The sequence below is a fragment of the Apodemus sylvaticus genome, chromosome 12, assembly GCF_947179515.1.
Source record: "Apodemus sylvaticus chromosome 12, mApoSyl1.1, whole genome shotgun sequence".
In the NCBI taxonomy this organism is placed as follows: Eukaryota; Metazoa; Chordata; class Mammalia; order Rodentia; family Muridae; genus Apodemus; species Apodemus sylvaticus.
In genome coordinates this window covers 37,236,659-37,264,433 of record NC_067483.1, presented here as the reverse complement: position 1 = coordinate 37,264,433, position 27,775 = coordinate 37,236,659, and the positions used below count along the sequence as shown (strand labels likewise).

The 27,775-nt window shown below is 45.1% G+C and overlaps 1 protein-coding gene across 6 annotated transcripts; it reads left to right on the top strand.

Moving 5' to 3' along the window:
* The first annotated feature begins 434 nt into the window (after positions 1–434).
* Pfkfb2 (6-phosphofructo-2-kinase/fructose-2,6-biphosphatase 2) lies at positions 435–26,972 on the top strand. Of its 6 annotated transcripts, XM_052200984.1 has the most exons (17): positions 435–566; positions 1,855–1,965; positions 8,060–8,185; positions 8,644–8,740; positions 9,127–9,193; positions 9,328–9,402; positions 9,759–9,815; positions 10,773–10,897; positions 14,081–14,288; positions 14,667–14,813; positions 15,668–15,772; positions 16,447–16,576; positions 17,305–17,367; positions 17,802–17,866; positions 18,458–18,637; positions 19,251–19,319; positions 25,074–26,972. In XM_052200984.1, the coding sequence occupies exons 2-17, from the start codon at positions 1,875–1,877 to the stop codon at positions 25,137–25,139; spliced, it is 1,671 nt and encodes a 556-aa protein (XP_052056944.1). In that variant the 5' UTR covers positions 435–566; positions 1,855–1,874; the 3' UTR covers positions 25,140–26,972. The 6 variants fall into 6 exon arrangements, 5 of the variants coding, with proteins under 5 accessions (XP_052056944.1, XP_052056941.1, XP_052056943.1 ...); XR_007980513.1 differs by lacking the exon at positions 435–566 and adding an exon at positions 573–727 and having other exon boundaries at positions 18,458–19,319; XM_052200981.1 differs by lacking the exon at positions 25,074–26,972 and having other exon boundaries at positions 18,458–24,010.
* The last annotated feature ends 803 nt before the right edge of the window (positions 26,973–27,775 follow it).

Sequence of the window (27,775 nt, the reverse complement as noted above, 5' to 3'; positions counted from 1 at the left end):
GCACCAGCCTCTACTGTGAATCCACTGCAGCAAATGTGTTCCACTCCATCCTCACACCCGGAGCAGGGTGCAGGTCTCCTCCTTGGCTCCTCAAGATGACCACAGATAATAAAGCCTGGGGCCGGGGTTGGAGGAGGGAATAAAGGAACGTGCTTTGGAGTCACCTGTCCGTGGGTTCCAGGATCCTGACCATAAGTTGTAGCCAGCGCTTGCATTCTGGTAGCCAGCAAGGCATCTTTAAAAGCCGACATCGACCTCCCAGAACCTAGTCTAGTTGGAGATTCAGGAATGAAGGCGTTAATCCTCATTTTTTTTCTCCACCAGTCACTCCCACGCAAGATGTCAGCCAAACAGGTCTCGCGAGAATAAGACATTTAAAAAAAAAAAAAAGAAGAAGTAAGGCTTTTAATTAACCCCGCCTTCAGCTCGATTTGTTTCCAAGCAACCAAGCCACTGGGTCGGCTGCTCCGGGAGCCAGACAGCCTTAGGCTGTCACCGGTCCTCCCCGACCCCGGGAGCCCGCCCCCTTGTCCTGCAGGCGCCTCATTGGTCCAGCGCGCCTCCAGGTGAGGGCTGACGCGAGGGTGGGCGGGGCCAGGAGCCCCACGTGACCCGCCCCAACCCCCGGAGCCGGGACTTGTTCAGTCTGTCCTCCAGCTCCGGTACCCGGCGCTCCGGTGGCGACACCGGGTCTACGGCAGGGAGGACGACCAGGACAGGTCATAGGGTGAGCTCTAGTTGAGCTGTCTGGACGCGGGGCTGGGGTGCTGCGCGGGCGGGGTTAAGGTGCAGAACGACGGTGCTTCGTGCTTTCGGGAAGTGTAGCTCCCGTGACGCTCCTGGGCGTGCAGCCCTTCAGGGACAGCTGCTGCGTGAGGTCTGGAGAATTGGCTGTCGGGCCAGCAGCAGCCGTGCACAGTTTTTTCTTTCTTCTTCTTCTCTCTCTCTTTTTTTAAATGGAATCTTTTGTCTTGAGCTCCTTGGTATCTGGGTTTGAGAAGTGAACCTCAGTCCCTCTCCCCCTAGTTGAGATCGGGACCCTAGGCTTATTTTGCAGGCATCATTAAGTCCTTTACTTCCGCTGCGCCTTAGGGGATGGATAGGATAGGGCAGGGAGGCTGGAGAGCAGAGAACGTCGGAGAGTAACAGGCTAGGGGCTTTCTCAGCCCCACTACAGTTCTTCCTTTCTAGAAGGTGCTTTTGCCCCGTCTCTCTCACCACATTTCCCACATTCTCATTTTCTCCTCTCTCTCTTCCTCCCCCTCCTACCCTCTCCCTCTTCTCTCCCCATCTCCTTCCCTTTTCTTCTCCTTCCCCTTCCCTCTCCCCTTCTCCCCCCTCCTCTGTCTCCTTCCCCTTCTCTTTCTCCCTCTCCTTCCCTCTTTCTCTCCCTTCCTCCTTCAAGACTGAGTTTTACCTTTGGATTGGATTGCTTCCATGCTAGTGCCCTTGATCTATCCCCACCTCTGTTCTGTCCATACTCTTAAGCTAGAATATGAGGTCGAGAAACTTGAACAAGCTAAGCTTGGTCGGTTATCTTCATTTGTCGATTCTGCAAAATAAGATGAAATAATCATGATAGGAAAATCTGCTTTATTAGGATTATTGGAAGGCTTGCTGGGTTTGAGATGTATGAATGTGAATCAAGTCAGCCGAGAACTGCAAAGTTGGGGTGCAGCTGTATAGATGAGGAGTCAGGTTTGTGACTTATCCAAGAACAAGTGTTTGTGAGTTAGGAGTAAGAGGCTGGCACTTGGTAGGGGCGGGCTTCTTTGTATCACACTAATCCTCTGCGTCGTTTTTTAGGGACACCTTCCTTCCCTTCCTTCTATTTTATTCTCTCTCTTTTCCCAGGTGCCTCCTGAAGAGTTACCATGTCTGGGAATAGCTCATTTTCCACAGAGGACAGCAACAACAGCTGTAAATCCCACGCCTCCAATCTCCGAAGGGCAGGGAAGAAATGCTGTGAGTTCTGGTAAAGAGTGTCTGACTGCTGCTCCCTCTTAGGATGCTTGTCTCGGAAATGTATTCCTATCCTAGACTCTTCCTCTGTGGGGTGGGGAGGGAATCTTTGCGCGGCAGTTTGTGTTTTATTTATTGTGTGCCTGGATCTTAGCACAGAGCCCCGACCTGCTGGATACTTGCAGTGTAACCCAGGCTGCCCTCTGACTCATCATGCAAGGTTCCTCTTTTAACCTCTTAAGTACAGATCTGTGCCTGTGTCTCACATGGCATAGGACATAGGCAGAGTCCACAGTGAGCAAGTCCCTGTCTCAGACTAGCAGGCTTAGTGTCTTTGGGGCTTCTCAATGCCTTCATTAGGGATATGTGGGGAGCTAGAGCAAGTTATTTTATACCTAGGATGGCCAAGTGTCACGGCACAGGATTAGCCTGGGGTTGTCACGCTCTCTCCGTTCCCTTATCTCGTGGACTGTGTTCTTGGAAGGTGACAGTCATTGCATGCATTGAAGGCAGAGGAAGCCAGGCATGGTGTCCCACGCCCATAATCGAAGCCTTGGTGAGATGGAGGAGAGGATCAGGGGTTCAAGGCTGTGCTTAGCCACACAGACTTAGTTCGGAGTAAGCCTGGGTTACTTGAGACCTGTCTCAAAAAAACGAACACAAGTTGCAGGTGAGAGCCAGTACTTGTGCTGTTCCTCCCGGCCCTGAGGGGAATGAGCGCTGACCTGTGACTCTGTGTTGGTGCTTGAAGTTCGTACAGGGTTAGCTTTGGGGCGTCACAGATTCTTTCACACAAGCATTTTAATGCACAAAGATGGCAGAAATGGTGGCAGGGGAATGAAGCATCATTTCTTGTCCCTTGACTTCCTATCCCTTAGCAAGGCACTTTCCCAGGAATCTGGAGTGTTGGTCCTTGGATGTTTCTGGAAACCTCAGGAGCCTTTTAGCACTCTTCCTTCAGGAACCCCTCTGGTCAGTTCTCACCTTGTGGAGAAGTGCTTATGTGTATGCGCAGGTGGAAGGAGGTGGTTAGCAGGGGATCTGTCTGGTCAGTTACCTCAGCTCCATTGTAGTGTTGCGCTCTTTCTTGTCATTTCGTGCTCTTTTATCTGGCATCCATGAGGCATGTGCTGGATTGATGTAGTTATAATTCTGAGCTTGGGATATTTCTATGGTTAGGGTCTCCTTTTCTTGCCAGGGCAAGAGGCTTCACTTAAGGCAGACTGTCTCATGACCAAGCTTAGAGCATGATGCTTAATTATGGTCCCTTTGGTCCAACTTCCGGGGTTTGAATGGAGATTTTACTGTTTTTTAGCTATGTACCCTTGAGCAATTTGCTTAGACTCTCTCTTCCTTTAGGGAAGCAAGCCTCCTCTCTGTCCTTTTGCCTTCTCCTCTCCTTCCCTTTCCTTTGACAGTGTCTCACTCTGTAACTCAGGTCGCCATTAAACTTGTCATTTTCTTGCCTTAGACCCAGAGAACTAGGATTACAGGTGTACACTGTCACTCTTACCCTAATTTACTCCATTATAAAGAGTAAAAAGAGTAACTCTTTTTCCCAGGAGTGTTGTGAGAAATAAATAAGTATATATAGACACGTACTGTGATGAATGTCTGACATACTGTTGTCATTTTTCACAAGTGACTCTACTTTTTGTATTTACTTTTGAAATATTACACAGAAGTAGACTTACCATTTAAGTGCTGCCAGCGTCTCCTGACTTAAGAGCCCTGTGAAGAATCATCTTTTCAGTGTTCTGATCAGTTGTTCTGACCCAACGTGCCCCTCTTAACAGGACTGTGCTCCAGCGACTAGCTGTGTAGTCCAAAGGCAGCAGCGAAGGATGGGAGTGGGCTTCAGAAAGCGCCCGCCCGTTCATGCCTCAGCCCTTCTAGCTCTGCCGTGCTCTCAACTAGCCGCTCTGCCCGCTCTCCTGACCTTTCCACAGCTCTTCAAGGGCTTTCCATTGCAGCATAATCTCTAGACTCCTCCCTGCTCAGACTCTAGGGTTTGTTTTTGTTTTTTGTCTAATCTCTACTCTTTTAAAACTGCTTTTTCTACCCAATTAAAGGACTCTGAGTTGTCGTTTCTGTATACAGTCTTTGTTACGTCATGGCTAAACCATGAGATTGGTTTGTTTTTCTCTGCTGTGCACAGAGACTTGGCAGTTTGATTCTTACAGACATCTTGTTCTCATCATCTTACTAAGGAGAACAGATTCGTAGGCACCTGCTCTGTTCTGCTGCGGTGTCCTTTTTTAAGAGCCTCCCTCGGGGTAGGTGTCTTCTTTAGGTAGATAAACCCAGCATCACCCTGTTTGCCGTGTGTGGAGAAGGTGCCTTGTTATAGCCTCCCTGGTTGCCTGTGCTGCTTTATTTATAGTGGAACTCCTGTCTCCTTGCCGCTCATTACACCTGCTTGCTAACTCTGAAAATCTGAGAAGTTTCACCTCAGGCAAAAAGATGACTGTAATGAGCCAAAACCTTCAAAGGAGCCTTTTTGGGATTTGAGTTGTTCCAGAGATGGAGCTGGAGGTGCTGGATGGGGTACTTTTAAGGTACCCAGGTGAGAGATTTTAGGGGTCGCTGAAAGTAGGGTCTTATATGCTTTCTTTATTAAGTCCTTTCTCTTTTTCTCTTCTTTTATTCATTTTAAAGATTATTACAAGTGGACTTGGAGAAGACAAATGTGTACAAAAGCAGGGTCAGTGTAGAAAAGCTCAAGTAATGCACAGAGAAAGGGTAGAGAGCAAACTCTCCAGTCTCTCCTGGGTTCCCTTCTCCTGGCGTTTAACTCTGGTGTGTCTGTTAACACACAGGGTACTCACGACACACATGCTCTTCTGTTGCCACTGCTTTGTAAAGAGTTTACTTTACTTTAGACTCTTTTTTTCCCCATGTTGGTGGATCCAGATTTACCTTTCTGCAGTGTGTGAATTTCAGCCAATAACTGTGAAACTTCACTATCATACAGATTGCTTCAGTGAACATACTAGTACTTCTATCTGCTCAGATCAACAGCTTTTCTTACCGAAGTAAAAGAAGTGTGATAGACTCAGTGCAATCTTCATCCACACTGAAAATGTGTTCCTTGAATTTTCAGTGTCTCAAGATGTTTATTTGCTGGAGGTTGGGTATTTTGACAATAGCTGCACTGCTTAACAAAACTGCCAGTTTTCGAGTATGTGGCTATAATTCTATGAGCTTATTTCATGCTTAATCAGTCAGATGGCAGAAGGCAATCAGGTTCTGCAACTTCTAATTAATAAAATTAAGAAAATATTAATGATATATGCCTTATGGGTTGCATATTTCAAAATGCTAGGCCCATTTAATGTTGATAATGGAAAAAGTCCTTGATTATGAGAAGACCAGGAACCATTACTCGCCTAGTCCTCCTCCCAGATAAGCATAGAGAACACAGTCATGTTTTCCATGGGACCTTTTGTCAGGTGCTAATGTGATGGCCAGGAACCAGCAGATTAGGCTGAGTAGGCAGTCAGGAGATCAGTAGTGTGGTGAAGAAGGCTGACCTTGTCTTTCTTCTGTGGTCCTGTGGACCACGCTCATCCCTTCTCTGGACTTTAGTTTTCCCCTTTAAATGAAAAAAACTGTCAAGCTCTCATTCTGACTAAGCAGTTCCATAAAGAAAATGAGTTGAAGCTGGATTAAAGCCAGTTTAATTTCAAATACAGGAGACAAAAAATAATTTGAAGGTTGAAACTGTTTTCCTCATTAAGAAATGCTGTCAGAGTGTCACCACTCTGTCATACCAGGCCAATTGGGTATGAAGTGCCTTCATTCAAACTTAGGTCGTGCTTTTGCTTTCTAACAGAGAGGAAACCATCTTCCTAGTTTTAGCAGTGTGGCAGTTTGAGAGAGAAAGTGTTATTTTGTTTTGTTTTCCTTTCTCTTTTTCCAGAAAATGAGAAGCCATGTTTATAGCAGGTGTGTGTGTGTGTGTGTGTGTGTGTGTGTGTGTGTGTGTGTGAGAGAGAGAGAGAGAGAGAGAGAGAGAGAGAGAGAGAGAGAGAGAGAGAGAGAGAGTGTTCTACGCATGCTCTAGACTGAGACCTGTGGTGTGGTGCTGAAGAAGAGGTGTATGAAGTGCCTATGGCACAAGCCTATGTTTTCTTTTGTACTTAGCTTTCTTTGTCCAGTATGGTGAACATAGAGCAGCTACTCCCTGGTGTCTTTTAGAGTACCTCCTAAGCGTGCGTGCGTTCTTTGTGGACGCTGGGGAGGGAAACAGCACCTTTGGGGAAAGTGGCTAGCGATCTGGAAGACGTGGCAGAGACCTTTAAGTGCAGCGGTCAGTGTGCCGAATCACTGCACGTCCAGAGGAGTATGCGTTAAGCTGGAGCACATGGAGACTGAGCGGTTTTCCTGCTGCGGCCTGATGTTGGGTCGGGTGTGAGCCTGCTGGGTCAGTGCTCATGACGGCCACAGAAGCTATGCGGCTCTTTACTCAGCTCCACGCTCCGTGTTTGCATAGAGATGGAAACTGCTTATGCTGCTCCATTACCTGTCCTGGTGGAGCAAATTGACCAGAGTCAGCAGTGTCCCCATGCAACAGGGGCTGGACTCTCAGAAAGTTGTCTCTTCGTTCTTTTTAAAGGAAAGAACCCAGACAAGAGACATTTAAGAGAATGCTCAAACAGAAGTTTATTTAGCAAAAGTGAAACAAACAGCCTAAAGAGATTGGAGTATACGTCTTCAAAGTAGGGAACAACCCAGTTGGTTCTGAAATGTGGGTTTTAAAGAAGCTTACAAGTATCTTATAGGTGGGTGCCTTTCTCCTCCCAAATTGTAGTGGACACATCTCCTTTTTAGCTTATTTCTTCCCGTGTTCCCTGCAAAAGGGGAAGTGTCAAGCAGCAATGCACATGATAGAATGATTTCAGGTCTTCGGAGAGCGCAGTCCCTTAGTAGTGCACATGTATGGGAAATGCCCTGATGCCTTAGTTTCCAGCTCGGTGGGAGCAGTCTCACTGCAACTTTAGAGATGCTTTACCTCAGAGTGGCATCCTCACCCTCGTGGCACATGATGAGGCCCTTGTGCAGAGGGGTGCCGGGAAGCAGAAGCTCAGGGTGTATTTTTCCCTCTGCTGTCTATGTAGAGTCTTTCTCCACGGAGAAAGCCTTCAGCTTGAGCTCTCCCTGGTAACCTCAGCTTGGGTCTTGACTTCAAGAAAGAGGTGACCAGGCACAAATGCAGGACTTCTCTCTACCACTGCTCTGTGGCAACATGGACAGGGAGGAACCAGTTCCTTTAGCAAACTGAAAAGGCCTCTTGTTAGGGAGAAAACAGGTGTGCTTCTGATGCTAGGTTGACACTTGACTAGTTTGTATGTTGTACAAGTCATTAGCCTGCTAAGCCCACCAACCCAGTGAAACTTCAGTTTGTAAATGAACATTCCTGAGGTAAGTTCGTTACTATAGAAGGGCACGCAAAGCAGCTGTCTTACTCACCTTGCTTTTACCTGAGCTCTTGAGGCAGGCATGAACATGCCCTTGTGTTGGATCCTGAGCCGTTATGGAGTCTAGTCAAACCTTTACCCTGTAGGCTTTGCTTACCAAATATCACTGTAGTTTAGAAATTAAAGTAAAGGAGGAGCTCATGACCTGGGTGTAGTAGCCAAAATAATTTGAGGTAAGGTTCTTTTTGCAAAGACCATTAAAATCTTGTCTGAGGCTCTGGAGGGATGTTTGGAATCCTCAATGGGGAAACTCTGGGATCTTTTCTAGTCAGCCTGCTTTGGGGTAAGTAGAACGGTAGCTACAGTGTTATTAGGCCTTTTTCTCTTCCTAATCTTGCATACTATTTCTTTTCGTCCTGGGAATCTCTCTAAAGACTTGGAAAGAAATGCCTTGGTATGGGTGCTTTATGGACGTCTGCGTGATCCTTTAACTCTGTTTCAGGAGGATATGGCAAACATAGCCTCAGTTTGCCTCTTTACCCGTCCTGGGCCTATGCCCTCTAGGTTTATGAGGACTAAATAAGTTGACGGCTATCAAACTTCTCATCTCCTGCGTGCATACCCCTCATGAGAGTGACGTCAGTTTTTAGCTCTACCTCTCTTTTCTCTCTCTTTAGCGTGGGCTTCCTATATGACCAACTCCCCGACACTCATTGTTATGATTGGCTTGCCGGCCCGGGGTAAAACTTATGTGTCCAAGAAACTAACACGCTACCTCAACTGGATTGGAGTACCCACCAAAGGTAGGTGCAGGCCATTCCTTGGGAAGGGAGTTGATTAGTTATGGGCCCCACAGGTCTCTGAGAGACTTAGTCTTAGCATCAAGGTCATGTAATATTTCTGATAAAAATGAAGATTGCTTCTTCATATGCTGAACGTGTTCTGTCCCTGGACCTGTCTCCCCCAGGCCCAGGCAGGTCGTCCTAGTTTTGGTAGAATACCTTTGGTAACAGTATTCAGAATTAAATGAGAAGGTAGTATCTCAAACCCTTGGCACATGGCATATTTTTGTACCTTAATGGTACTCTGGTGAAACAGTAATTGATGTAGAACCTCAGCTCTTTTCATACGTCAGGACTTTAACCCAACTTTTTAATTTGGTATTGTTCCCAACATACATGGTGCTCTTTCCATCCCTCTGGCCACTCTGTTAGGCCAAGAAGTCTGCTCTAGTGGGGCCATCGTATTGTTTTTGCTGCAGTGTTTAATCTTGGGGTCTATCGACGGGAAGCAGTCAAGTCCTATCAGTCTTACGACTTCTTTCGACACGACAATGAAGAGGCTATGAAGATCCGCAAGTGAGTTGTTTTTTTAAAGGCCTGACTTAAATCAACTGTTTTTAGGCAATTGTGTGATTGAATGTGTTAGGGTTCTGTTTTTCTCAGGAAATATCTTGAGGGGATTTTAAGGGAAGTTATTAGATTAAAAGACTAGCTTAGGTTGAGTGAGTAGCAGACAGGACTTTAGAAGATGATTTTTATATAATGCCTAAAGAGGTGTAAGTTCTATGAATTGGATGGGGGGAAGTTGTATGGTATATGAACTCCATGGGAAAATGCAAGATTTAGTTAGGGCAGACATTACAACAGAAAGACACCGACTGTGAAGTGGTTCCTACAACTGAGCTTGTCTGGCCTTGTTTTGTCTTAGCTCTCTTCACTGGCTTTCTTTGTTCTCTTGACAGACGGTGTGCCCTGGTAGCACTGGAAGACGTGAAGGCCTATTTTACTGAAGAGAGTGGGCAGATTGCGGTGAGCCTTGTCTCCATCCCTTCCTCACGTTCACTCTTCCAGCATCCTGGCTACTCAGCCCCATCTAGAGTCAGCCTTGGGCGATCTCTCCTTTTTCTCTTCTGATTCATTTACTTTGTGTGCTTTCTGTCTAGGTGTTTGATGCCACCAATACCACTCGGGAGAGGAGGGACATGATTTTGAACTTTGCCAAGCAATATGCCTTCAAGGTGGGTTCTGACTCTGTGCTGGAGTACGGGGAGTGGAAGTGGGGAGTAGGGAGAGGTAGGAGTGAAGAAGCTCTGCCTCTGCTGAGCTCAAGACGTGGATATCTGAGTTTGTCCTCTTAGGGCACATACCTAGTCCTTGAGTGTTTTCTTTTAGACCTTTCTTTGACCTTTACTTAGCCTGTATATTTTAGAGCTAGGAGATATGGTAAGCTTTGTTTTTAAGTGAAGAAGCCTTGAAGGCCACTTTATGAAGCAGCTCCTGCAGATGTGGTTGCTAGGTGGCATAGGTGAGCATGCGCTTTCAGTTATGAACCTGACAGTTTGATGGCTTTGTCATGCCTTCTCTCCATGCCCAGGTATTCTTTGTAGAATCTGTCTGTGATGATCCTGATGTCATTGCTGCCAATATTCTGGTGAGTGTCATCCCTATCATCAGTCAGCTAGCCAGTCTCTGTCTCTCTGTCTCTTTCTGTCTCTGTTTCTCTCTGTCTCTGTCTCTCTCTATCTTTCTGTCTCTCTGTCTCTCTCTCTCTCTCTCTTTGTTGGTGTGTGTGTGTGTGTGTATATGTTGACTCTGGGTAGGGAAAGAAGGAAACAGGTTTACCATCATAGAGATCTTTACTTGAGAGCATTTTTTACCTTTATACTTTTATACTTCCCACAAGAAAAGAGTCTGGGCCTTTGAGGAATACAGTAAAAATGAATTTTTGAATGGGGAACAGCTTAGATTGTGGGAGTCCTGGCTTTGTGTTCTGATTTTACCTGACACTGAGACCTAAATATTATACCAGATTAGACTTCTTTTTCCTGCCCAGCCACCTCGTAGGAAGGTCATGTATTCTTCAGTTGTCTAATGTTCTGATCATCATTGAGTATTGCACTTCTGAGTCTTACGGACATGTCACCAGAGAGTACATCGGGTAGGTTGTGCCCAGTAGTCATCTTTATATGCTCTCCTAGAGGTGCCCTTACATCACAGGAACTGTAGTTATCTTATTTGAGGAAGAGGCAGTAATCCTAAGTCAAATACTCAGTCACATACCCTATTATGAGGAACAATAGGGGGGAAATTAGAGCTCATTTTGTGTTCACAGGCAAATATATAAAGGGATTTGGGCTCAGAAGTAACATTAGCTGCATAACTCCCTCTGTCTTTTGGCCAAGGCAGACACATGACTCCCCACTGTCCTCCCTTTCTTGGTTGCCAGGGTCACAGGACAGGATGAGAGTGTGCAGTGACTGGGGTATGCCAGTGCTCTAATGAAAAGCTGCTTTAGGGACTTCTCTTTCTGTTCTTTAGAAGAGGCTGTTTGTAGGAGGACTCTTAGGAACAGAACTCTGATCAGGCCTTTATGTTCCTGTGATTTCAGGAGGTAAAAGTATCAAGCCCTGACTACCCCGAAAGGAATAGGGAGAATGTGATGGAGGACTTCCTGAAGAGAATTGAGTGCTACAAGGTCACTTACCAGCCCCTTGACCCAGACAACTATGATAAGTAAGGTTTAACACCGTGATCTGAGGGTTGAGGCAGAAGGAGAATTGTCTTTCTCTCTTTTGATCTCTAATTTCTTCTGGTAATCTAAATCTATGATATTTGTATCATTTCACAGAACAGAATTTTTATTGTGTTACTGTCTTAGTTAGAATTACTGTTGTTGTGATGAAATACCATGACCAAAAGCAAGTTGGGGAGGAGAGAGTTTATCAGGCTTGGACTTCCACATTGCCATCTATCACTGTAGGAAGTCAGGGCAGGCATCTGGAGGCAGGAGCTGGTACAGAGGCCACAGAGAAGTGTTATCTGCTGGCTTGCTCCCGGGGCTTGCTCAGCCTGCTTTCTTATACCGAGGAGCACCAGCCCAGCAGTGACACCACCCACAATGGGCTCGGCCCTCCTCCACTGATCACTAATTAAGAAAATGCGCTACAGCTTGCTTACAGCCTGATTTTTATGGAAGCATTTTTATCAATGGAGATTTTTGTTTTGTTTTGTTTTAAATTCTCCTCTTAGATGACTTAAGTTTGTGATAAGTTGACATAAAGCTAGCCAGCACAGATATTTGTGTGGGTCATGTAGTTTACTTAACCATGCTTAACCATATTTTCTTATCAGTTTGTCTCCTGTATTTTCTAGAGCAGCAATTCTTAATCTGTGGGTGCTGATCCCTGGGAGCTGAATGACCTTTGCAAGGGATCACATATCAGATATCCTGCATGTCAGATATTTATATTATGATTCATAGCAATGGCAAAATTAGTTATTGAAGTAGCAATGAAGATAATTTTATGCTGGGGGGGGGGGTCACCACAACCTGAGGAACCCTGTTAAAGGGTTGCAGCCTTAGGAAGGTTGGGAAGCACTGCTCTGGGGCAAGGCTTTACATCTAAGCATTACTGACATTGTGAGCTATGGAGTTCTTTGTTGAAGGGATGTTCTGTGTATTCTAATCTGTTTAGCAGTATTCCTGGCCTCTGTGTACTTGGTGCCAGGAATAGATCTAAGCTGTGATGACTGAAATGTTTTCAGACATTACCAAATGTCTCTTAGGGGCCCAAATCATCTCAAGTTGAGAACTGCTGCTCCAGATTTAGCAAATTGGAACTAGAATGCTGTAGAATATCCCTTGGAGATGTGCCATGAGCTTTAATCAATTTTAAAGTTTGCCTCAGTCAAGGAGAAATGTCTGATTAGTGCTAGCCATCATGACTGTGGTAGTATCTTGTAACAGTAAGGTATAGAACACAGATTGGTTTGCCTGCTGTGGGATATAGTAAAATGTTAAGTCCATCCTGGAGAAAGAGTATATGCATGGAGACCTGTGGGGACATTGCCGTAGGAACTGTGTTTTGTTTTGTGTTTTTGAGACAGAGTGTCAAGGAATTCATGCTGGCCTTTAACTAACTATCTAACAGAGGATGACCTTAAATTCCCGAGCCTCTTGTTTCCACCTCCATAGTGCTGGCATTACTGGGTACACAGTTGGATCTTGATGAAACAATGTTATAGTCACTAGTGTTCTTCCATTGTGACAGAACATTTGACATAGGTACTCAGGAGAAGTTTGTTTTGGCTCAGTGCTCAACAGGTACAGCACCCACTGCAGGGAAATCACAGGAGCAGGCCTGTCTTCCTCCCTCGGTGGTGGGAGGCTACTGCTTGTCCATATCTCAGAGGCTCAAGTAGCAGAAGAGTTGTGCTCACCTAGCTCTCTCTTCCCTCTCCCCTCAGTTTTGGAGTCAAGATCTCAGTGTTTGCTAGGATAACCTTGAACTCAGGGCAGTCCTGCCTCTGCCTCCTTAGGCACTTAGTGATGAGGTGTGTGAGGCTCCATGGCTGGGTCCATTTTCTGCTCTTACTCCGTCCACGACCTTCTAGGCCAGGAGACGATGCTATCGGCAGTCAGAGCGAGGGTTCCTCCCGCATTTAGTCTTCTGTGGAAACACCATCACAGACACACTCAGAGGTGTGCCTCCCCGGTCCCCGAGGCGTTGCCCCCCTAGTCCAGTCAAGCTGATGGCCAATGGCAGCAGATAGGGCAGTTAATAAGACACTGCAGACAAGCACACAGACTCGTCCCAACGATGGTTTTTTTTTGTGTGGTTTCTCAAGACAGGGTTTCTCTGTATAGCTCTGGCTGTCCTGGAACTCACTCTGTAGACCAGGCTGGCCTGGAACTCAGAAATCCGCCTGCCTCTGCCTCCCAAGTTCTGGGATTACAGGCGTGCACCACCATTGCCCGGCTCATCGGAACGATTATGCACAGCACAGTGTTAAAGCATTGCAGTCATCTCATTCATGGTTTGAACTTTTCATTTTCTTCAAATGGATTTCCCAGAATACTTGTCTTTAGATATCTAAATACCTGTATTTAGAAACATTTCTATAATAAATGGCTGAAAGGCACTGCCACAGATATGACATACAGAAATATCTTTTGTTTCTTCTAAGTCCTGTGTTCGAAAGCATTCTAGAGGGATATTTATGTTTATCAATATGTGTGTGTATAGAGTTTGATCTCTGGTGGTAGGTCAGTGATGAGTTACCTTATTGTGTCTTTTTTCCTTGATCAGTATTTTGAATATTGATCTTATTGCTTTAAATTTAAGAAAAACCCTGTGGCTGGCTATAAAGCAAATAGTTTGCAGTGATGTCTTTGAGAAAGGTTGCTTAGGTGTCAGAGGGTACAGCAGGCATCCTTGCAGTGTGTAGTTTGTTCTCTCCTCTCCTACCCCTGAGTTGCCATGTTCTGTCTAGATTCCGACCATGTCATAGGGGCCTAGATAGCTCACAAAATTTTAAATTTAGCAAAATCTTCAGGTCACTTAGTCTAGTCCCTAGAAAGCCTGAAATTCTGTTTTCCACACTTAGGGACACTGAAGAAATAGTACATTCTTGCTGGAAGTTCAAGAAACTGTATGCCATCTTGGTTTGGAGGTGTGCTGTCTCTTAGCGTTTGGTTCCATACATGTAGCAGTGATGGGGAGAGAGGACGAGCTGATGAGGTTCTACCATCCAGTATTCAAATCCTCCTCCCTAGACTTATGTCTTGAGAGTGGCAGACTTCGGCCCCTACCGCTCTTAGTCTCCTAAGTGCAGGTGCTGATAGCCTTGCTCCCTACCCACCTCACACCTGCTTTTAGACTTTCTTACATGAAATTTCCTTCTCCCCTATCCCAGGGATCTTTCTTTCATAAAGGTGATAAATGTTGGCCAGAGATTTCTGGTCAACAGAGTTCAGGACTACATCCAGAGTAAGATTGTCTACTACCTGATGAATATTCACGTCCATCCTCGCACCATCTACCTTTGCCGGCATGGAGAAAGCGAGTTCAATCTTTTGGGAAAGATTGGGGGTGACTCTGGCCTTTCATTGCGAGGAAAGCAGGTGAGTAGTTAGCCAGCAGGCTGGGTTTGCTAAGCTTAGAGTTCGAAGGGCATGCTGGAGGTCATCTGTTTTATCCCCCCTGCTTAAATCCCATTTGGGCTTAGCTGGGCTTTCCCACAGCCAGGCAAGTGCTAAACATGTTCTCTGCTTACTGTTCCTAGCTCTGGATTAATGTTTGGGTCATTTGAGACCCTTTCTGCTGTGATCATTCAGCCATCAGAAAATTATTGGGCACCATTTGTGATGAGAGTGAAAGGGCTCTGATGGAATTTTATTTCCTCTTGGGTTTATAGTTCACCCATACCTAGTAGTCACTTTGTGTATTGCATGTGTGGTGTGGTATGTTTTCTTTGTTTAGCTTTTATTTCCAAACCCCAGTTTGCTCAGGCCCTGAAGAAGTTTCTGGAGGAACAGGAGATCCAGGACCTCAAAGTATGGACAAGCCAGTTGAAGAGGACAATTCAGACTGCTGAGTCTCTGGGGGTGACCTATGAGCAGTGGAAGATCCTAAATGAGATAGACGCTGTGAGTAGGCATTTCTGATTATGGAGTTATGATTTATGTAATTTAGAAAGCCAGAGTCAGTAACTAGGAGCCAAGGAGTCGGAATCCTGCCATTGCAGAGGTTAGTGAGAAGGGATAAACCATCCTTCATCAGGGCTTCCTGGCTGCTCTCCTAACCTGAACCCAATGTGAGACCCAAGCCAGTCTTCATCTGAGCCGTTCTGGCATTTGCAGAGTGTTGAGCTAATAAGGACTCACGTTGTTTCCCTCCTTGGAAAAAGAGATGTCCAATCACTCAGTTCTATAATAACTGCTTTAATCAATTTTTTAGCAGCTCTGAGAAAGTCCTCCAAATTTCTCGTGGCAATTCCTATCACTTATTCCAGATACATATTTCTTTTTGTTTTATAGATACCAGGGCTCACTCTTAGCCCACTGTTTGGAACCCATGATCTTCCTGCCTCAGTGTCTCAGATGTTGACATGCCAGGCATGAGTCACCATGCTCAACTTAGATGTTTTTCTTTTCATCCTTCTCTACCCTTTTATCCATCCCACAGGATTTCTCTTCTCCTCAGTTTCCTTCCTCCTCTGATTCCCGCTCCTATTATCCTGCAGACTCTTCCTGACCTCTGACTTCCCTTGTAGTAGTAGGATGGAGTGCTAGCTCAAGATGGAGGTCTCTCTAGAGTGCCTCCTATCCTATCCAAGGCCCCTTGTAACTCCCTGACATCCTGGCATAGATAGGCACAGTACAAGGGAGGTCTCAGCACATGGCCTCCACACATAGTAAAGCACTGGTGTTCTGAAATGCCATCTTCCTCGACTGAGATGGAGAAAGTGCCTACATCCCAACTGTGGTATGACTCTTTGCAGGGTGTGTGTGAGGAGATGACGTATTCAGAGATTGAGCAGCGGTATCCAGAGGAATTTGCACTTCGAGATCAAGAGAAGTATCTGTATCGATATCCTGGTGGGGAGGTGAGTCTTCACTGTGAGTAGTTGCCTAGTGCTTTGCTGGGCACTGACCTTAAAGGGAGGAGAAAGGGTGACTTAGGAAGCATTTGTTATCCTGTCTTTGGTTATACTGTTGAATTCAGCTTTATCAATACATAAAGTGACTTGCACTTTATGTATTAATTAAAATCTCTAGGGAACAGGATGAGAAATTCTCTTTCGAGTTGAGAATGTTGTAGAATGAACATGATCTTCTTACATTTTCTATTCTGTTCCTTCTACTTCATAGCAGTTAGTCACCAAGTGAGTACGGGTTCCTTCCTTCCCATGTTTGAGGCACTGTCCTATTGACGTGGCTTCCTACTGCAGGGGAATGTATGTGGCAAAGATGAATAAATGAAATGGCAGAGGTTCAGGAAAGCTGCAGAACTCTTGTTGCCCTGCACACTGCCTCTTTTAGTGCTCGTGAGGAAAAGAAAAATAAATTGAATTCACACTTAACATTTCTTGAACTGTGGTGTTTGATCTAAATATTACTTCTGAACGATCTGAATATTCTTTAGAAACCAGGACTGGGCAGCTTGGCCACATGGAGGCACTCGCTCCATGAGCAGTCTCTTGACTCTGGAACCCAGCCACCCACTTGGCTGCCAGCATGCTCCTGGCCTCTGACCAGCTCTCCTTACTTCCCCTCAAAGTCCTACCAGGACCTGGTGCAGCGGCTGGAGCCTGTCATCATGGAGCTCGAGCGTCAGGGCAACATCCTCGTTATCTCCCACCAGGCTGTCATGCGCTGCCTCCTGGCCTACTTCTTGGATAAAGGAGCAGGTGCCTTTGGAGGGAAGGAATGGGGGAGGGGGCAAGCACATCCAAAGGGTTAGGCTGGCCTTGGTGTTAGCAGGATTCTTGACTACTGGCTGTCCCTTTCTTCCACTCATATTAGAGTACATTCTTCAGGCAGCAGTGAGGAGCTCCCAGCAGCCATTGGTCAGTCACTGCTCCCTTCAGTCTGCTGCCACAAAAGCTGACAATGGAGGATGGCAGATTTGATCTGCCTAAAGGGCCAGCCTCAAGCTGACATTACTGGCAACATCGAGGCTGGTGGCTGAACAGTCAGTTTGCCTCTCTAGCTATTGCAGATGGTTTATTAGAACAGTCTTCACGCTTTGGGTTGGGAGTAGAGCAGTCGTTTTAGGACAGCAGTAGGAAGTGCTATTCTGGCTCCTTCTTTCCCCAGTCCTGAGGCCACTTAAAGCCTTTGACTGGCTTTGAGTGCTTGATAGGCCATAGTCTTCTTCCCAGGAGGCCTTGGCTTCAGAACCTCTTCCTTTTTTGCTTGTATTTCAGATCTAGATTACCCTTCTTTCCTTCCTGATGACTCAGTAGGGTGGGTGAGTTCTTTGAACTTGACAGTTTCCTGAATTTAGGGGAGAGGTGGTGCAATTCTAGGTGATGGTCAGGGTGAAAAAACCTCATGAGCCCCTTATATTCTCTCTTCTTCACATGACCTTACTCTGTAATACTAAGACTTCCTCCCTGGGTCTTCCTTCTTTCAGATGAGTTACCATACTTGAGGTGCCCCCTCCACATCATCTTCAAGCTCACTCCTGTGGCCTATGGTAACTATGAGAATGAGCTGGTGAGGGGTGGGGTCTGCGGACTGTTGGGATGCGGAGTGGTCACTCTGTCTAAAGGATGGTCCACTCATTGTGGGTGCTTGGACATGGCATGTGTGTGTGTCTGGGCACACACACGGGCCCAGCTGTGCCTTTCTGTGCTGACACCGAAGTGTCCTTCTGAGCTTCCTCTTGATGGCTTTTCTCTTTCCTTCCTCCTCTCCTAACCTACCTTTGTGTTGATTGTTTATGTCTTGTGCTTGGTTTTATTTTGTTTGGCTTTTGGGATGGGGGTCTCATACTAGTTGGGTCTAGCTTGGAACTCCAGCTCGTGTGGGAATCATGATAGTTCACCTGCCTCAGCCTCCAAGTACTGGGATTTCAGGCAGTGAGCTATCATGCTTGGCTCTGACAGCTTTTCTTTCCTGCTTCTTCAGGTTGCAAAGTGGAAACAATTACACTGAATGTGGATGCTGTAGACACACATCGTGACAAGCCAACTGTAAGTATTTTCTGCTCATCCTGAATCTTGGAATCTTTGGGATCAAGAGACTTGGGTTTCTTCTGTGAACAAAACTCAAATGCAGAATTCATGTCCTGTATGTCTCTTTACTTCCAAGAGGCAAAGATGAGGCAATTTTTAGTTCTTTTAAAGGAGTACTTCTTTAGGAATCTTAGCCTTGAAAGTTAGCAACTAGGAATTGAGTTCAATATAGAAAGTGTTTGCAGAAGTGAAATGTATAAGTTTCCTGCTGCACCCCTAGGGAAGCCTCCGTTTACACAGCAGGCTCGAGGGGGCATTGCCAGTGTAGTAGCAGATGCAGGTCACCTCCGTGCTCTGTTCTCTGCAGCCTGTGTGTTAAGTAAGCCCCTTTAATGGTTCCCTTACTGCTCTTCAATGTGATGGCCAGGATTGTCCCCGGTGACAAACCTTTTATTCCTCTGGGGCTAGGGGCCCAGACTATGACCTGCTCAGTCCTGTGTACAGGGGAGCAGAAGGAAGAGCAGTTATGCTCAGGAGCATTGTTTGGCCTCTATGGGTAAGGTTTGGGTATGGCTTTCATGTATGTGGTGTCCCTCCATTTCCAATCAGCACAACTTCCCCAAGAGCCAAACCCCTGTAAGGATGAGAAGGAACAGCTTTACGCCTCTGTCCAGTTCGAACACAATAAGGCGTCCAAGAAATTACAGTGTTGGGAGCCGACCCCTCAAGCCCCTCAGCCCTCTCCGTGCCCTGGACATGCAAGAAGGGGCGGACCAGCCGAAGACCCAAGTCAGCATTCCGGTGGTGTAACTGTGTGTTTCCCTCCAGCTTTGGCCTCTTGCCCTTGCCACTAATCAACCAAGAAGTCATTTAACTTTACCCCACTCCCGTCCCAACATTAATCTGAACATGGAATCTGAGCTCATGCGTGTGCAGAGCAGCCTCAGCCATTCTCTAGTATAAACAGCTCACCCGGGGGCAAGATGGCAAGTTGGGCTTTTAGGAAAGGTCCCCAGATGGGATGATCTGAAAGAGGAGCCAAGCATGAGTCATAGACTTGGTTCTTCTGTTTCCTGATGTCTGAACCCAGTCTCCGTGAAGTGTGTGTGTGTGTGTGTGTGTGTACGTGTGGAAGGGGCTTGTTGGGAGGGAGTGCTGAATAGCGTGGAATGTAACAACCTAACTGTCCTTCACATGTGTCCTTTAAGTCTGTCCTTATATCCTTACCTCCCCTGTCCTATAGCTTCTCTTTTGGTTGTCTGGTATGATGCATGACATTGTGATGTCTTAAAGTAAGGGACTGTTGAGAAGTACCTAAGCCTCATTGGTGCTGTTTGCACGCGGGTCTGGATCTGTGCTGGGAGAGTCTTTTCCCTTCCCTTCTCCCTTCCTCTCCAGCCAGGTCCAGCAAGGGTCAGCCCAGGCTACAGAACATCCACAGAAAGCCCTGGAGTTTGCAAGTGGACATAGGGTGAGAGCTCTTGCCTCTTTTCATGAGAAACAATCCTAAGTTTTTGCTGCCCTGGGGAGCTGGCTCTAAGAATGTGGCTGTGTCTTGGTTTGTGTTCCTAACTTGAGGAGCGTGCAGTCCTTTGCTGGCTGTGAAGTGGGGCTGGGCTGGGGTGAAGTCTAGGTCTTACACATTTACAGTTCAGAATTCTGTCCGTGGCTCTCATTCCCTTTGCCATTCTAGTAGCTTTCCTGCAGCCCATGATCTTTGGGGCTGTTTAAAATCACCATTGAGCCCTGAGTTTGTCCGAGCAACAGTGAGGGTCTTCAGAAAGTTCAGTAAGGCTGCTCCTTGTTACCAGTACCTTTTGGAGTAATTTCCTAAAGCTAAATTTTTACATGAAAAGTTATTCTTTGGTCATGAAAAAAGTTTTGATGATAAATTTATAACCTGACTTATTGGGGGCATTTTGTTTATATAAGAAAATATTACAATATTCCAAGAAGTCCTCTGGGGTTTGGCTCTTGAAAGCCTATTTGTATCTATTTCTTGCTTAAAGGGGATTCTCCATACCGGCCCAGGGCCCTGTTTGGCTAAGAGAGCACCCTGCCGCTGAGCTCAGTTCCAGTCCACTGTGGCACATGTTTCTAAGGGACACATCTAAAGGTCTCATGAGATTTTTCAGAAAAGACAGGTGACTCCCTACCTCTCACTTGATCATGTGGGGCCAGGTGGTGAGAGAACATTAGTAATTTTCTTTGTTTTTGTCCTGTGATAGAAAGCTTTTTGCATGGTTCTTGTCCAGAAACACTCCTTAGACTGTGCCATAGAATTTTGGAAATATATACATACCTTGGTTCCCTGGAGACAGACTGAGTACTGCCTCCAAACTCTCTGGGATTGGAGTCTTGCTATTTGGGTGTTTAAATAACTTCCTTAAGAGTTAAACCAAGGTTAAGAGGCCACTTGAGGAGCTGGAGAGATGCCAAGTCCTAACAGTACACGCTGTTCTTCCCCAGGCCCAGAGCTTAGCCCCAGCATTCCCTTGGAGTGGCTCACAGCAGCCTGTAACTGCAGCTCTGGGGCCGCGGATGCTTTCTGCTGGGCTCCCCAGGTACTTTCACATATGTAGCTTATACACACAGAGACATGCAAATACACATAAATAATACTAAAACTAAATCTTTTTTTTCAGTCCCGCTTTATGAAGGTGAATAGAAAAATACTAGTCTATTGGTATCTTAGACAAAGTATCAGACTGGGAATTATGAATTCTTGGTTCTGAAAAGAATTCTTTGGAATTAGATGCTGAAGCAGAGCAGTTTTGACTGAAGTAATCCCTTCAAAGGTAGGCTGGCTGCTTTATTAGAAAGGTATTCTAGATTCTAGTCCCATCTTTTATCCTTGGCACTGCAAGGGGGATATGCAACAAATTACTGAATTAGACACATGTTCTTGGGTCCCTGCTGACAATGTACTCAAGGTGAAGTGCACTGAGATGGAGTGCATGGCCTGAGGGAGGTCCTCGTCACAGGCTGCTGACCGCTGGTCCTGAGCCCTTTACCTCTTGGTCCATATAGACGCTACCTGCCTTCCTGAAACTCATCTAAGACAAAGGAGCTGGGAAATCTAGTCAGGCAGTGTGCACTGTCCCCTGTTTGCCTTGAAGGTGGGCTCTGGCTATGGTGTGGAAAACGCATGCAAAATGACAAAAACTGAACAAGGTTTAGTTTCCTGGACCTGGTGATTACAAACAAAACAATACAATAACAACAACAACAACAACAACAAATGACCTTTTAGTGGTCAGACATGTACTTGTGTTCAGTGCTGGGATTAGATAGCCTGTCTAAGGACTTGTTCCTGGAGAAGACTGGATCTTCCTCTCTCAGCAGCCATTGAGTGCATGTGGCTCTTTATCTAGGGTGGATTTTTACACACACACACACACACACACACACACACACACACACACACGTATGTATGTATCTGTGTGTGTACACATGTCATGCCACAATAACTAGAAGAAGGGATTGTGATCTTGAGGGAGTAGGAGAAACCTTGGGAGAGTTGGATGGGGAACAGGAGGCCTAGAATACAGTACTCGTGTGTGAAATACTAAAAATAAAAAAAGACAGGAGATGTAATTGATAAATGAATATTTGCAAAACAATCAAGCATTCTAGAAGAGCTGACATTAGGGTAGAGTATAGCTTGTCCTCTGATTGTTTCCTTGTTCTGTGGCTGTGAAACCCAAGGGGTTGGCATGTCCTGTCCTCACAGTGGAAGGATAAGATATGGCCTGCTTGGCGTGTCTCCCACTGTTACACAGTTGCCTTGTCTGCTGCTTAGTTATTGCAACTCTGATCCAAATCGGCATTTAGTCTTTCTTCTGCTGCAAGGTAAGAGCAGTCCAGAGCTATTGAGCGGGAAGAGGAAGAACATTGAGCTAACAGCTATTAAGGATCTAGCTTGTAAGAGGAGACTTCTCTGAGCACTTGGAATTGAGCTAACCTGTTGTAAGTGCCGTCTTTAGGAGTGGACTCTCAGTCTCCGCTTGCTCTTCTCTCTTCTACTGTGTTAGTTCACCTCCATAAGGAGGGCTGGGGAAGTCTCGCTATCCCTGCATAACAAGGAGCAGAAGTTGGAGCTGAAAAGCAGCAGGAGTTTGAACCTCTGTCAGAGTTTAGGACAAGGCCCTTCCGAGTAGCTGAGCAGGAGCGGCGGGACACAGTGACAGTGCTTATCCCAGAGGTTAGGGAAGTTCCACTGTCATCCCTCTTCCCTCGCCCTTGTTACTTACCAGTGGGCGGTTTACCTGACTGTGCTTGTGTCTGCATCACGAACCCCCCAGAGAATGTGACTTCTAGAGTACCGGCATTGAGGCTTTCAGTTTTCTCATAGGGAAAGTAGGTGAAGTCCTGAATCTACCTGTATAAAATAGGGAAGAGAAAATAATAGTTTATTTATTTATTTTTAAACTCACAACTGAATGGGAAATAAAACCCCCAAAAGTGGTGGGAGGGGCCCTGGAGATACAGTTCAGTGGTAGAGTACTTGCCTCGCCTGTAGGAGCCCTGGGTTCTATCCCCAGTACTGGGGAAAACAAAAACAAAACACAACAATACTGAATGAAAAAGTCAGGAAATGGACCTGAAAGAGCATCTGAAAGGAAATTTAGAGAACCAGTTCTGTCCTGCCTTGTTTCCAAACTAGAATTTAGCATTTACTGATCCTTGCGGTAGGGCTTTCTCTCTTGGTAAATGAATCATTTCATCATTCTTAGACCGCATTATGCTGTGTACTTGCCATTATTTCTGGTTCCTAAAGAGGCAGAGTTAGGGATACAGCGTGCTTCCGGTCCTAGCCCAAATGGTTGAGCATTTCAGACAAGGATCTATGTAATTCTTGTTGAAGTTGGTCTCCATACATCTCATTTAAGTAAACAAACAGTGTTGTTGGTAGGGAATAAATCTGCCTGGTGATCCTTGTAGGGACAGGTGCGGTCTAAGTTCCATTAGCTCACTGGTGCTCGGAGTGGCTGGTGCACAGGAGAGACAGGCCAGGTAATTGAGGCAGCTCTGAGTGCTGTGGTTTCATGCACCTCCCACTGCCTTACAGTCTCAGAAGAATGTTGTGTTTGTTGCCAAAAGTTTCAGTAAATCACCCAGCTTTCCTTGGTCGACTTGTTTGTGTTTTAAGGCATTTTTATTTTAAAAGTACGTAACGGCTAAGCAGGACTTGCTATGCACGCTCTTGGCTCTTCCATAGAGGTGATGGACACACATGAAAAGTGTGCCTGGGTATTTAGTTTTGTAGTGTCCAGAAGGCTGATGGTCTTTTTGCCAGTAGTCCATTCTTTCCCATTGTGCTGACTGATAGGATGTGCACATTATTATATTTCCTTGCCTATTATCCCTACCAGAAACTGAACATTTTTTGTTTCTTTTATGGAAAAGTTCTGTACACCATAGCTTTTCAGACAATATTGTAAAATAGTGACCCAACTTCTCATTATTTTTCAAAAGATGATGTTGTAGATTACTTGTGTGGCATTTTGTGACCCTAGCTAAGGTAAAGCCAGAAGAGTTGTGACTTTACTTGAAATCATTTCATTCAGTCTCCTGCTTCAGGGTAGCACTTTCCTTTTACTCTCCCCTCCCTGTTGTGGGCTGCAGTGTGCTCACTGAGGGGGCTGCTGTGTTTAATCTGATGTGTGTTTAGCCCTTACTCACAGTCTTATAAGGGAAATGTGATCCTAAGAGTGGCTCAGAGTACTCCTTCCCATGAGCCTTTTTCACTGGGTATGTGACTAATATGATATGACTTGGTTTAAAAACATTCTGAATTGTGTGTAGTTTTTTGTTGTTGAAGCAACAAACTCCGCTTACTCAGATGTGGTTTTCCTGTGGCAAATGCAGAGGGCTTACCCCAGGTGGCCTGTGATGTAGAGAGGTGCCGATCATTCCTTGATTAGATGGAAATGGGCAGAATTGGGAAGTCCAGTAACAGTTTTATTGCAGATTTCTTAGGTTTCTTAGCTCTGCTGAAAGTGAAGATGTTAATCCTTAGTATCTGTCTGATTTATTCTCATGATATTAATAATGAAATATTGCATCAGGTCCATTTAAAGTGTATATAATTGTATTTGAACTGTGTTTTATGTGCATGTCTGTATAGAATGGGTTAATAAAATTGTTGAGTAACTTGAACTTATTGGAAAGCTTCTGGTTTTATTTATTTTATATTTTATTTTGGTTTGTATTTTGAGTTGTACTTCCCATATACTGTCTTCTAAAACTTATTAAGCAAAGAAACATAAATTCTCAGAATGCTTGGTGTCCAGGGTTATAGGCATTGCTCTCTCTCTCTCTCCACCTTCTGGGGGAAGATGGGAGGACATTATTGGTAGTAAGTAATCAACTTTAGTAGTCATGTGCACCCTCTGGTACCTGTGCAAGAAATAAGAATTATAATAAACCATGCAACACTTAACTTTTGTTATCTATTGTGAAGAAGAAATTGGAAGATCTTTCTGAATTCACTGTGCCGTTTCTGCCTGTTTCTAAACAGACTTCAGCCAGTGGTATGAGAAGGTGCTCCCCTCTCCTGGAGCAGACAGATGACTGACCACTGTTCTTTCACTCCACAGTTCACTAGCAGGGACCCAGAGCTCATTAGTAATGTAGAGTCAGAGGCTTCTTCCAAAAACTACTAAACCACCATTTTAACAGGATTACTAGATGGTTGGATCCATAAGTACATTTCATACTTTAGAAACAAGCTTTGTAAGGGGAAGAATTTCTTACAAAGTAAACATTAAATACTAGTTCAAGGTTGACCAATCAGAAGTTGATCCACTTTGCTGATGTCAGGGTGGATTAAGTTAACCATATCATTGGTACCCTTCTTGGAAGTGATATGGCCTGTGACTTCATTGCTATTCTTTGTGTGTGTGTGCGCGTGCACGTGGTCTCTAGGCTGTTGTAGCCTACATTACCACAGAGATCTAGCCCACCCGTGCTTTATATCTTAGGCATGTAGCTTACGGTCCAGGTCTGAAAAAGATACATGCCCCATTATTGTCATAATGCCACCTTCTCAGGGAAAGAAGCCATTGAAGTTACTCTGAAGCCCCAGAGTCAGTGTGTGCTCACAAGCATTTGGATGTGGGATGCGGTAACCATGGCAGGGTTGGGGATGGATTCTTTTCAGTTTTCTCTGCTCATCATCTGGCTGTGGTATAACAGCTTTGCTTCTCTTTCTGACTCCTAGGAAGTGGAGAATGTGTTGGCTGAGCATAGACGCCCCTCAATGGCGTCCCTCACTTTGCTCTCCTGATGTGAGGCTGAGGCCAGACCTCTCCGAGGAACTGGATCTACTAAAAAGCATGGGATGCCAGCATCACTGAGGCTAGAACAGGAAGTTAAGTGGGACCTTCTCATTTGAGGCTACCAAAAATGAGGCCTGGAAAACCTTCACTACATTTCTTCCCCTCATGCCTAACAGGAATAGTACTACATTGTGCCTCAAAAAGTCTTCAACAGCCTGAACAAGTTAGTTCTTGTCTCTCCTGAACCAGGTTTGCAAATGCTATTCTACTTGGGCATTCAGTATTCTACCTATGGCTGACTGATTGCATCCTTGGCTGGAGATTTGCCTCATGTGTGAACACACTGCTTCAGAATTGGTTTCTAGGTGAGGATGAACTTCAGGAAGCCTTTTCTTCTCACCAAAAGCTGCTCTTTTCATCTGATGGAGGAGAGCAGGCTAAAGTGCAAGTTGAATGGTAAATGGAAGGTGTCAGGAACTAAGCTCTCAAGCACTCTCCTCTGGCCGCAGAGGAGCAGTGTCCATGGCTCCCTTTTCGTCTAGAGAAGTCTTTCCTGTTCCATGCCCTTTGGTGCAGGGTCTGACCACTAGACTTCCCCAAGGGGGACCAGCCTTTACATTCTCTCATAGCTGCTGCTTTCTCTCTGAGGCTTGTGCCTCTCACAGCTGGACAGGACGATTCAGTGACTCCTGAGGACGTGGGAATGAAGGCTAGGCAGGACCATCTCCAACCCATAAGGAAATAAAGATGGCTTCTTGGGAATAAATTACGCTTTTTAAAAAAAAAATATTTTTAAATTTCAAAATAGGCAGAAGCAGATATGCCCCTTGTGTCTGTCTTATTGATGTGATCTGTGGAAAGCTGTGGCTATCACTCCAGGAGCAGTGGTCCTATGCTGGGTGCCTCTGTTCCAGCTGTGATCAGCTGGTCTCCCCCAATACATGGTAGATGCAGCATAGCTTTGGGGCATCGATGGGTGGGTGTCTGTTTCAGAAGAATCAGATTCGCAGGTCACTGAGTGTCTGATGCACACACACACACTGTACTGTGAATGCACTCCTAGTGTGTTATTTCTGAAGAAGAATGCAGAAGCTACGAAGTGTATTGTACCTCACAAGTAGAATTCAGTGTTACTGTTTATTTTTTCCATTTTATTTTGTTCCCTTTTCACTGGAGCTGCACACTTGTTGGGCATAAAGATAAGTAGCAAGAAAAGTCATAAAATGTGCTCTTTCTAAATGGTTCTTTTATACTGTAGACAATCCTGGAGACTGTTCCCTAAGTAGGATGTGATGAACTGCTGGCAGTTCAGTGGCCCCTCCCAGTTGCAGCTTACTTTGTGTGTGTACACGGCACCTGGAGAGAGGCTCCTTCCTCTGCCCAGGACAGGCGTTCTTCCCTTGTCTGATTGCAGCATACTGTACTACAGGGCTTTTTGCTTGTGGTATAGGATGCTTTCTGCATTGAAGTACACGCCTTTCTGATAATCAGATGGTATTTTTATGAAGCTATTTATTTTGCGTGAGTTTGCATGTATTTAAACAGAATGTAATTTGTTCTCAGCGTTCTGTTAGTAATGTAGGTGGCTTGAACCCTGAGCCTAATGCCCATAGTATTACCATAAGTTAAATTTGTAGAGCATAAATGTCTGTATATGTCAAAGAATGGTAACTATGTTATGACTGTAGATTTTTAAATTTTTTCTCATTGATTTTATTATAAACCAAGAAATGTATTTCTCTGGAAAAAAGTTCTCTCTTAGATAAGTAAAACCATGCTGAAATATCTCAGTAACATATACTGCTTTTGTAATAAGGAAATAAAGTTATTTTTTATTAAAAGGTATGGTGAAATTTTCAATTCACATACAAAACCACATCATTTGATACATTACATATGCACAAAATATTAACGTTTTCAAAATGTACTTGAAAGTTGTCTAAGGAATGAGTTTGAAATTATTAAATGGTATCTGTTTCCACCTATTGTAGTGTTTCAGTTAGTAACTATCAAGTTCCTCTAGCATTTCAAACTCAGTAGGATTGTTATAGCCATTTATTATCACTAGTCTAGACATTTATTCATTGAGGTACAGATATTTAATGATTTCTTGTTGATTGCCAGGTAACAACTCAAACCAATTTTGGGAAGCCACAGACACGTCAGGTTAAACATACTTCCTTAAGTTGGGGAGGGGGGCGTCAATGCCTCAATGGGAGGCCATTGAGGATAGGCCCTTCCTGGTCAATGAACCCACCTCTGGTTTTCTTGGACTAAAAGGGCAAGCCCAGTATGGTGTCAATTGCTGTATGAAAAGATGGAGGTACCTGGGCATTGTTGAGGCCTCTTAAGGTAAAGCCTCCTTCTCCTGATCAAAGGAATAGAATCTACGTTTTACCTCTGTCCTTGGGTTGAGACCTGACATTCTAAGCCTCCCAAAACATTAGATACTATTGTCTGCTATTAAGAGTTAACTAACTGGACCTGTCAATCGCCTGGCCAGGAGTCCACCCACAGGAAATATGATTTGTTTGTTGCAATGTTAAGGAGAGGGAAGAATAATTAATGAAATCAGGCAGTGTGGTGATTTGAAAATATTTGGCCCAGGGAGTGGCACTTTTAGCAGGTATGGCCTTGTTGGGGG

Coding starts and splice junctions, on each gene's coding strand:
- Pfkfb2 (XM_052200984.1), top strand. CDS start 1,875: ATGTCTGGGAATAGCTCATTTTCCACAGAGGACAGCAACAACAGCTGT. Junction 8,741..9,126: donor GAGGCTATGAAGATCCGCAA/GTGAGTTGTTTT, acceptor TTCTCTTGACAG/ACGGTGTGCCCTGGTAGCAC. Junction 9,403..9,758: donor CCAAGCAATATGCCTTCAAG/GTGGGTTCTGAC, acceptor CTCCATGCCCAG/GTATTCTTTGTAGAATCTGT.